Source organism: Pistacia vera, unplaced genomic scaffold, assembly GCF_008641045.1.
Source record: "Pistacia vera cultivar Batoury unplaced genomic scaffold, PisVer_v2 Contig426, whole genome shotgun sequence".
Lineage (NCBI taxonomy): Eukaryota > Viridiplantae > Streptophyta > Magnoliopsida > Sapindales > Anacardiaceae > Pistacia > Pistacia vera.
In genome coordinates, this window is record NW_022196253.1 from 717,463 (window position 1) to 729,292 (window position 11,830).

The following is an 11,830-nucleotide window of genomic DNA, read 5'->3' on the forward strand; positions in this document are numbered from 1 at the left end:
TGACAGAAACATCGAAACATGCAATTTTGAAAGATTTCCAGATTTTGCGTTATATATTCGACGCGTCACAACTTTCTCGTTTCAACTCCGATTCTTGTACCGTTTGTTCCTACGCATCATAAATTCCATCGACATCATTCTTTTCCCTTCAAATATCTGTTTGAACTTGAAAATACTCAAAATACACCCATGATCTCAAAAAAGGTATTTATGAAAGAATTTATTCAAATACCACAATTTAAACACATTTTTCCACAAATGATCCAATTAAATCACTTACAAAATTAAACTTCTAATTTTATTTATCAATAAATTTTCATCTACTTTTATGCCTACCTGAAAAAGACATTTATGGTCTTTGATTTCTTATTGAAATGTTCATAATGGGTTATACTTTGCTGACGTTGTAAATCTAAGTAAGTTATATGTACAAACTAATTAATTATACAAATTATTCCCTATAAATTGATATAACAACTCTTATGTTTAATTAACATATAGTATTATTCTTTTAAATCTTTAATGGTAAATTAATATTTGAGTGATGTTATATGTACCAACTAAGTATGCAAACTCTTATATATAAACTGATGTGATGCATATATGTGATAAATTAAAAAGTTGATTCTTCATAGAAAATACAATGGCGTGATCCTTATTTTCGGAAGCTCTAGCAACATATTTAGTTATTCTCAGATTCTCAAACTTGTCGACGAAATTTACAAAGCTAAGCTATCAAGAACCTTCATTAACACAATACACACCCATCTTAATTAGTATTCAATCTTAAGTCTTAACCAATTGACCTGCTTGCAAATCGCGTTGACTTCTGACTAGTCAACGCGGCAGTTATAACCTTATGAACAAGGAACCCACCTGCCATCTGCAGCTCCATACCAATTTCCTCTGAACTTGCCTTCACATTTTATTTAATGTTATTGTTAAACCGATTATTACGACATTTGCAATTCCCCATATATAAATTATAATCCTAGGAAGTAATAATCCACATCTCATCACCAAACAATTTCTCATTGCTTATTGTTTGCATAAACATTTTCGATTCTTTTTTTTTTTTTTTTTTTTTTTTTTTTGTTCTTGTTAAAACACAATGTCCGTCTCTACCATTCTCCAAGCAAACCAAAATTTACTTAGTGCTCCTTCCAACCTTAGTCAAACCAACAGGAATTGGCACTCAGCTTTTGCCAAAATTTACTGTTCCACAGCTTTTCTCTCTCTTTCCAAAACAAAATATACCAGTAATAAAGTTTCCCGCTCCCCGTCTTTTACTGTTGTCAATGTTCCACTTGATAGTAATGATCAATACTTCAAGATTGATCCCAAAAGCCTTACAGAGCTTGTGAAGAAGAAAAATCTAGACAAACTTTACGAGTTTGATGGGATTTCCGGCATAGCTTCTGCTCTTAAAACAGATATTGAAGGAGGAATATGTAGCACCGAAAAAGATATTGTTCGCCGACATGAGGCATTTGGTTCAAACACCTATAAGAAACCGCCATCAAAAAGCTTCTTTCAATTTGTGGTGGAAGCATTCAAAGATCTTACAATATTGATTCTTTTAGGCTGTGCAGTCCTTTCACTTGCCTTTGGCATAAAAGAGCATGGTCCGAAAGAAGGTTGGTATGACGGTGGAAGCATTTTTGTGGCTGTCTTTCTTGTCATCGCTGTTTCAGCTGTAAGTAATTACAGACAAAACCGACAATTCGACAAGCTATCAAAAGTGAGCAACAATATCCAAATTGAAGTCGCTAGAAACGGTCGACGCCAACAAATCTCAATACTTGATATTGTTGTTGGAGACATTGTATGCTTAAAAATTGGAGACCAAGTTCCTGCTGATGGATTGTTCTTGGATGGGCATTCCTTACTATTAGACGAATCAAGCATGACAGGGGAGAGTGATCATGTTGAGGTAAACAGCAGCCATAATCCATTCTTGTTTTCCGGCACAAAAGTAGCTGACGGGTATGCTCGTATGTTAGCCACATCAGTTGGTATGAACACACTATGGGGCCAAATGATGAGTAAAATGAGTCGGGAGAGCGGTGAACAGACACCTTTGCAAGCAAGGCTCAACAAGTTAACTTCCGCAATAGGCAGAGTTGGATTGATAGTTGCTTTCTTGGTTCTTTTAGTCTTGATGTTTCGCTACTTCACAGGAAACACAACAGACGAGAATGGAAACCAAGAATTTATTGGAAGCAAAACAAAGGTTGACAACATTGTGAATGCTGTTGTGGGGATTGTAGCTGCTGCAGTTACAATCGTCGTAGTTGCAATTCCAGAAGGTCTTCCATTAGCTGTTACACTTACTCTTGCGTATTCGATGAAGAGAATGATGGCTGATCAAGCTATGGTGAGAAAGCTCTCTGCCTGTGAAACAATGGGCTCTGCAAACGTCATTTGTACTGATAAAACAGGGACTCTCACTCTCAACCAGATGAAGGTGACAAAGTTTTGGCTTGGCCAGGAACTAATCAAAGAGGGTTCTGCCTCTCCAATTTCTCCCTGGGTTGTTGAATTGATTCAACAAGGAGTTGCTCTGAATACAACTGGTACTGTCTACAAGGCTACTTCAGGATCCGATATTGAAATCTCAGGTAGTCCCACTGAAAAAGCAATTCTTTCTTGGGCTACCCAAGATCTCAACATGGAGATGGAGAAAATCAAACAGAGCTGTACTATTCTCCAAGTTGAGGCCTTCAATTCAAAAAAGAAAAGGAGTGGCGTTATGATGAGGAAGAAGATAGACAACACAATCAACGTGCATTGGAAAGGAGCAGCTGAGATGATTCTAGCCAAGTGTTCGAGTTACTATGATGCCTCTGGAAACCTGAAAAATCTGGATAATGGTGCAAAGGAAATATTTGAGCACATTATTGAAGGTATGGCAGCCAGCAGCCTTCGATGCATTGCTTTTGCGCATAAACACGTTTCCGAAGAAGAGCAAGAAGATGCAAATGATGCGAAAAAGTTAAATGAAGACAGCTTGAGCCTAATAGGACTGGTGGGTATTAAGGACCCATGTCGTCCAGGGGTAAAGAAAGCTGTGGAAGCCTGCCAACATGCTGGTGTCAACATCAAGATGATCACTGGTGACAATGTTTTCACTGCAAAAGCCATAGCCACTGAATGTGGAATACTTACGCAAAATGGATTGGTTGTGGAAGGAGAAGAGTTCAGAAACTACACACAGGAGCAGAGATTGGAGAAAGTTGACAAAATATGTGTGATGGCAAGATCCTCTCCTTTTGATAAACTGCTCATGGTGCAGTGCTTGAAACAGAAAGGTCACGTGGTTGCAGTCACTGGGGATGGCACAAATGATGCACCAGCTCTGAAGGAAGCAGATATAGGACTATCTATGGGAATTCAAGGGACTGAAGTAGCCAAGGAGAGTTCAGATATTGTCATCATGGATGATAATTTTGGTTCAGTAGCCACAGTTCTGAAATGGGGAAGATGTGTCTACACCAATATCCAAAAATTCATTCAGTTCCAGCTTACGGTAAATGTTGCTGCTCTTGTGATAAACTTTGTAGCAGCGGTTTCTTCAGGTGAAGTACCTCTAACAGCAGTCCAATTATTGTGGGTGAATTTGATTATGGACACATTAGGCGCCCTGGCTCTGGCTACAGAGCGGCCAACGAGCGAGCTCATGAACAAACCACCTGTGGGTCGTACCAAGCCGCTTATCACCAATGTTATGTGGAGAAATCTTCTAGCTCAAGCTTTATATCAGATAGCCATTCTCTTGACCTTACAGTTCAGAGGTCAATCAATCTTTGGTGTTAATGAGAAGGTAAAGGACACCTTGATCTTCAACATATTTGTCCTTTGCCAAGTCTTCAATGAGTTCAACGCAAGGAAGCTTGAAAAGAAGAATGTCTTTAAAGGGATACACAAGAACAAGTTGTTTTTGGGAATTATCGCAATAACCATCATTCTCCAAGTATTGATGGTGGAATTTCTGAAGAAGTTTGCAGATACAGAGAGACTGAATTGGAGCCAATGGGGTGCATGTATTAGTATCGCAGCTGCATCTTGGCCGATTGGCTGGCTTGTCAAGTGCATACCTGTTCCAGAGAAACCATTTTTAAGCTATCTCAAGTGGCGAAGTAGATATTGAAAATCCAGACATAACAATTATTTAATTTGTAAAAAGAACCCACATTCATTGGATTCTTTAAGTTCAATCACTTTGTAGTTCAATAATTAACAGATACGTTTAGAATAATGACTATGTCTTTATACATATGTATGTATGTATTTGGAATTGAATTTTTTTGTTGGTAATTTTTATATTTTTGGGTATTATCTCGTCTAAGTCATCTTAGTTAAAGGTAATCAGAAATTTCAAATAGTAAATTTTGTTGCCTTCTTTTGTTTATTTTCGTTATTGACTTCGTCTATATTAGCTTACAAGAATAACAATTTGCCATGTTGTGTTTCGTTTAAAAGAAAAGGCTGATTATATAAGTAAAGACTAATATAAAATATCTTATAATTTCCAAAGTACTAAACCAAGAGAAAAACCCAAGAGTTACATTCATCTTTTTCAGGTTAGAAACATTTCTACGAAACCGAAATTTTCAAATTCAAATACTTCTGGATTTGTGCTCAGAAAATTTCAGGTTCTCAAACCATAGAAAGAACCAACCTCCAGAGTTGTCGTATGAAAGAAACAAAAATTGTAATTTTTTTTGTCGAACACATAACATAGTCCCATTAATATAACGCAAGCAATTACTCCACAACCCGAATCCAATATTTTTCGCAAGCAAACAAAACAACTACTCAACTTCTTAATAGTTATATTGTTGTTTTCATTCAAAATTGAAAAGAAAAATGGCCACTTCGTGTGTGTATGATATTTGATGCAAAGCCCATGGGGTGAATAGTGTCATCGGTGTCAGAATGCCGTGATTTTCGACAAGGCACTCTAAAACGGCCAAACTAGCAAAACTCATTACTTGTCATGAATTTTGTCATTTTTAAGTTTTTCAGAGTCGTTTAGAGGGATTTTTGGACATTTTTATGTTTATTGGGGTGTTATAGTAGATTTCTGGATGTTTTGGTATTATTTTGTGATGATTGTTTGATTTTTCTTTTGGGATTAGTTTTGAGGGGAGAGTTATTTAAAGTAATGTTCCAAAACCCATACCGGAAAATGACTCAGTCAAGTGACCAGTTTCCGGTCTAAGCGGTCCAATGGGTCTGACTGACAGGTCAGACATGTCATTAAATACATACATATTTTTTCACGCGTCATTTCATCTTCTCTTTCTCCTTTTGTCTTTCATTTTTATTTCCTCTCTCTTTCTTACCGTCCTCTCTTTCTTCTTTATATTATATATTTTCAGTATGTCACCTCATCCTTTCTTTCTTCCTCTCACGCGTCACCTCATCTTTCCTTTCTTCTTCTCTACTTCATCTTTTTTTCCCCCCTCTCTTTCTCGCCGTCTCTTCTCTTTCTTCTTTACTTCTTCTATATTCTCTTCTCTTTTCTCACCTCCTCTTCTCTTTCTTCTTCTGCATCTTTCAGATCTTCTTCTTCATCTAATTTTTTTTTTCTCTTTCTCTCCATCCTCATCTCTTTCTTCTTCTTCTTCTGCTTCTTCAGATCTTCTCCTTTTGTCTTTTTTTTTTTTTTTTTTAAGCTCGAATCTAAGATGAATAAAAGTGGAAGAGAAGATGAACAAAGTTGGATAGGAAGCCGGAAAAAGACGAATAAACAAAGGAAAATTAAAGAAACGAAGGCTGAAGCAAAAAATGCAGGGATTTTGCCTTTTAAAACAGTCACATATGTTGGACCGGATTTTCATCTAATCCGATAGGACTGACGGTCTGACCCTATTCCTCCGGTACAATAACGGTAAAAAACGATTTAAATAAAAATACCAGTTTTTAACTCTTAATAAACTGGAATTTTTAACTCTTAATAAACTGGAATTATTGACGAAACCCGATTGGACCGTCTGATCCGGTCAGGTTTCAGAGCATTGATTTAAAAGCTGTTTTAGCCCGAAGAACGCAGTTTTTGCTTATTATATGTCTAGGGGTTTTCAATTTATCCAATATCGAAATTCAGTTTATCATATCACTTATTTTCTTTTCTTCCTCTCTTTTTTTTTTTTTTTTTCGTTAAATAGAGGTGTTCGGGTTAGTTTCAGTTATCTCGATTGTTTCGACATCAATGTTAAATAACTTTAACAACTGAAATAGTTGATATCATACAGTAGAAGTTAATTATTTTGTCCAAGTTGAACAAGAACAACTATTTTTCACAACAAAATAAGAAGATGCTTCTAAAGAATCACCATGCACTCTGCACGTTGGAGACAAAAGGCAATAATCATAATAAGTAAATAATACTATACATTATTCATATTGCAAAATGTNATGAAGAAATACAGTGTTTATAGAGAGAAGGAATTGAGCTCTTATCTATGGTTAGCTCTCATATGCCCAGCCCTCCTCTTCGGGAAGAGGAGTGCTAATTTATACACCCTTGCACTCAAATATAATGAGTGTTTTGCAAGTTGCCTTGACACATGGAAGGCTTTCATTCATTCATTTCTTGAAATGAGATAGGGTTGGTAAGAATATCTTTGAGCAGATATGGGCTTGATAGCTAGTACAAAAAGACATTAAATGAGCTGACATAAGCGTGACTTTTTAGGCATAACAGAAGTCCCCCAGTTTTTGGAGTGCATAATCGCACTTCAGAAACTTAGGTCTTTGATCTGAATGGCTGCAGTCTCGAACTGAAGAACTTGAACTATTCTTGGCGTGATCGAGTGTTGAGAGCTAGGAGTTGATCGCGATCTGTTAGGAGCTAAGAGCTCGACCTGAAATCTGTTAGGAGCTCGACCTGAAAGCAAAACGACCTTGACCTGAAAAGGTCATAACGAGCTCGACCTAACAGGTCAAAACGGGCTCAATCTAAGCAAAACGAGCTCAACTTGAGAGTTGAGGTCAAAACGACCTCGACCAGAGAGGTCAAAACGAGCTCAATGAGCAAAACAAGCTCAATCAGAGAGGTCAAAATGACCTCGACCTGAGAGGTTAAAATGAGCTCGACCTGAGAGGTCAAAACGAGCTTAATCTGAGCTAAATGAACTCAATCTGAGATCAAAACGAGCTCAATCTGAGCAAAACGAGCTCAGAGCAAAACGAGCTCAGAGCAAAACGAGCTCGACCTGTAAGCATAATGAGCTCGACCTGAAAATGTCATAACAAGCTCGACCTGGAAGGTCATAACGAGCTCAACGAGCTCGACCTGAGGTCCTAACAAACTCTACTTGAGAGGTCATAACGAGCTCGACTTGCAAGGTCAAAACGAGCTCGACCTGAAAAGGTCCTAACGAGCTCTACCTGAGAGGTCATAACGAGCTCGACCTGAGAGGTCAGAACGAGCTTGACTTGGAAGGTCATAACGAGCTCTACCTAAGAGCACAAGAGATCATCGATCTCAGCGTGTGATCAGCGATCTGAACACGCGATTTGAGGCTAAAGATCAACGATCTAAAGCCGAGGATCAGGACGACCTGGGCGTGCAATCTGTGATCTGGCTACGCGATTGGAGAACTCTGATGCGTGTAATCTGTGATTTGGCCACGTGATTGGAGAATTCTGATGCATGAGATCTGGCCACGCGATCAGAGAATTCTAACGCATGCGATCTGCAATCTGGCCACACAATTGGAAAACTCTGACGCGTGTGATCTGACCACGCGATTGGAGAATTCTAACGTATGCGATCTGCGATCAAGCCACGTGATTGGAGAATTCTGACGCAGGTTTGAGATCTGAGCACGCCATTAGGGAACTTGGACGACAGGCTTGAGAATCGGACCTGCAAGGGCCACCAAACTGTTGACGCTTGATTTTGGACGCCAACAACTCGCACGTGAGAAGCGCTAAGCGGACTTAGGAATCACACGTGGTGGATCCATGAGATTTGAATATGGAGTTGAGATTATATATATTGCAGAAAACATAAATAAAAGATTGGCAAGAGAGGTTTTTATAGTGGTTCGGATGCTTAACAAACGATTCCTACATCCACTGTTATTTTATTGATCTATGACAATTTCTATGATATTGCCCAGAAGGCATACAAAGATGAAGAAATACAGTGTTTATAGAGAGAAGGAATTGAGCTCTTATCTATGGTTAGCTCTCATATGCCCAGCCCTCCTCTTCGGGAAGAGGAGTGCAAATTTATACACCCTTGCACTCAAATATAATGAGTGTTTTGCAAGTTGCCTTGACACATGGAAGACTTTCATTCATTCATTTCTTGAAATGAGATAGGGTTGGTAAGAATATCTTTGAGCAGATATGGGCTTGATAGCTAGTACAAAAAAACATTAAATGAGCTGACATAAGCGTGACTTTTTGGGCATAACAATCACCAAACTCCATTTGAAGAACGAGTCTCATTGGCTTCATTCCATATCTCAAGAGACCCTTAGATGTGGCATCCATTACTCATTCAGGAAACTCCAACCATCACTTGGCCTGACTTCCGAGATGAATTCCTACAACGCTTTGGGCCGAATCAGTTTTTCGATTTTTTTGGCGAACTTACGAAACTGAGATAAGTTGGAAGCGTTCAAGATTACCAAACTCAGTTTGAAAAACTCCTCGCTAAGGTAGGAAGATTGGACGTTCCGCGACGAGTTGTTTCATTAGTGGGCTTACGGATTCTCCCTAAGATGAAGTACAACGGGTTGTCCTACAACTTTATCAACTGCAATTGGGCTTGCCAAACTTTATGAGGCCAAAAACAAAAGAATACAAGTATCCACTAGGACACTTATGCATAAAATCATTCCCAAAATTCCACCAAATTGGCTGTTCCAAATACACGACATCCACCTCGTCCAACTTCTTTTTTCTGTCAATTACCACTTGATGAAATTAATAAACGAAAGTGAAGGGGATTATGTTTTCGCTACAATGATTCGTACATACCAGGTCACCGCTGCCAGAAACTTTTCTCCATTCAAGCAGTTTTGGACGACTTTGATAGTGATGAGGAGATGGAAATAATTGAGACACCGATATAAGCTGCAGACTCAACATATCTAGGAATTTCCCTCCATGCTTTTGGCGGCAATGACGCCCTCATGCTGATAACAAGAAAAGTAAATTTGCAATCAACTCTTGTTCTGATCGATTCAGGCAACACTCACAATTTCGTGAGTGAAGAATTTTCCAATCGAATTGAGCTTCGACCATCCAACCACAATCGCAAATTAGAAGTTGTTACGACATCTGGGGAGAAATTAACAAGCTTGGGAATATGTTTACAGGTTTCAATTACCTTGCAAGGGGTTACAATGTTAATTGATTTGTTTCTCTTACCTCTAGAAGGATACGACATTGTATTGGGTACACAATGGTTGAGAACATTGGGAGTAATTAATTGGGATTTCACTCAGCTTCGGATGAACTTGCAACTTCAAGCTAAAAGGGTCACATTGCAAGGCTCAAGCAAACCTGCTAATCGGTTTGTTAGCATGGCTTGTTTGGAAAAAATTACAAACAAAAAACCAGGATAGCTATTACAACTAAAGGGAATTGTTCCTCAACCAGCGATAACACCTGTAATTCCTGAAGAAATTCAGCAACTCCTTTGGCAGTATTCTGATGTCCTACCTAAACCCGCGGGGCTTCTACCTTCTTGAGATCATGACTATCGCATCCCCTTAAAGAGTACAAAACCAATCTCAGGCCTTCTGTACCGTTGTCCATACTTTCAAAAGATTGAGATTGAAAAATTAGAATTAAAAATGCTAACCAGTGACATTATCAAGACAAGTTAAAGCCCCAACTCTTCACTAGTCATTCTAGTTAAGAAGAAGGACGGATCCTGGCGTATGTGTATCGACTATAGAGCCCTCAATAAAGTCACCATAAAAGAAAAATTTGTCATGCTAGTTATTAACAAACTTTTGGATGAACTCAACAGGGCCACTTATTTTTTGAAATTGGATCTCCATTCAAGTTACCATCAAATTCGTGTCCACCCTGAGGATGTAGAGAAAACAAATTTTCGCACTCACCACAGCCACTACGAATTTCTGATCATGCCTTTTGGCTTGACTAACACACCATCGACCTTTCAGTCTTTGATTAATGATGTATTTTGCACTGGAGTAATGCTATGTGCACTAACCAATGTGTACTAATCAAAGTACTAACATTGGAAATTTGAAAATTTTTTTTTGGAGGGAATTTCAAATTTCCGATGTTAGTACTTGGATTAGTACACATTGGTTAGTGCACATAGTTTTATTCTTTGCACTGTGCCAGTATTTTTTAATGACATACTCATTTACAACCAAAGTTGGGTTGATCACCTAGTACATTTGGAGACCATTTTCTCTCACACTTGGCAGTTAATAAATGGTGTGAATAGTTGATCAATTATGAGCTGCAATGTTGGTTGTGAGAGAAAGTTGGATACAACGTTTGGTAAATCTTGTCAGTGAGAGAGTTTCTCCTATTCTTCAAAAGATTGAGATTGAAAAATTAGTACTAGAATGCTGACCAGTGACATTATTAGGAAAAGCCGAAGCCCCTACTCTTTACCGGTCATCCTAGTTAAGAAGAAGGGTGAATCCTAGTGTATGCGTATAGATTATAGAGCCCTTAATAAAGTCACCATAAAAGATAAATTTCTCATCTCAATCATTGACAAACTTTTGGATGAACTCAATAGGGCCACCTATTTTTCAAAATTGGATCTTTGTTCAAGCAACGATTAGATTCATGTCCACCTTGAGGATGTTGAGAAAATAGCTTTTCGCACTCACCATGGTCACTACGAATTTCTAGTCATGCATTTTGGCTTGACTAACGCATTGTCGACCTTTAAGTCTTTGATGAATGATATATTTCGCAAGTACCTAAGAGACATTGTGTTGGTATTTTTTGATGACATACTCATCTACAGTCGAAGTTAGGCTGATCACCTGGTACATCGTGAGACCATTTTCTCTCACATGTGGGTGTACATAATTGGTGTGGAGAGTTCACCAATTATGAGCTGTGACGTCAGTTGTGAGAGAAAGTTGGGTACAACGTTTGGTGAATCTCATTAGTGAGAGAGTTTCTCTTCTTCTTCAAAAGATTGAGATTGAAAAATTTGTATCAGAAATGCTGACCAGTGGCATTATCAGGACAAGTCGAAGCCCCTACTCTTCACTGTTCACCCTAGTTAAGTAAAAGGACAGATCCTAACGTATGCGTATCGACTATAGAGCTCTCAATAAAGTCCCAATAAAAGATAAATTTGTCATCCTAGTCATTAACAAACTTTTGGATGAACTCAACAGGGCCACCTATTTTTCAAAACTCAATCTTCGTTCAGGCTACCATCAGATTCGTGTTCACCCTAAGGATATCGAGAGAATGACTTTTCGCACTCACCATGGCCACTATGAATTTCTTGTCATCCTTTTTGCCTGACTAACACACCATTGACTTTTTAGTCTTTGATGAATGATGTATTTCACCAATGCCTAATAGACTTTGTGTTGGTATTTTTTGATAACCTACTCATCTACAGTCGAAGTTAGGCCAATCACCTAGTACATTTACAAACCATTTTCTCTCACACATGGTAGTTCATAATTGGTGTGGAGTGTTGACCAAATATGAGCTACGATGTCAGTTGTGAAAAAGAGTTTGGTACAACATTTGGTAAATCTCATTGGTGAGAGAGTTTCTCCTCTTCTTCAAAAAATTGAGATTGAAAAATTAGTATCAGAAATGCTGACCAGTGGAATTATCA

The 11,830-nt window shown here is 38.3% G+C and overlaps 1 protein-coding gene across 1 annotated transcript; it reads left to right on the forward strand.

Annotated features, from left to right (window-relative positions):
• The first annotated feature begins 1,111 nt into the window (after positions 1-1,111).
• Positions 1,112-4,256, forward strand: LOC116143144 (putative calcium-transporting ATPase 13, plasma membrane-type). Its single transcript, XM_031428561.1, has one exon. It carries the CDS (start codon positions 1,112-1,114, stop codon positions 4,148-4,150), a length of 3,039 nt encoding a protein of 1,012 aa, XP_031284421.1. The 3' UTR covers positions 4,151-4,256.
• Positions 4,257-11,830: the final 7,574 nt, after the last annotated feature.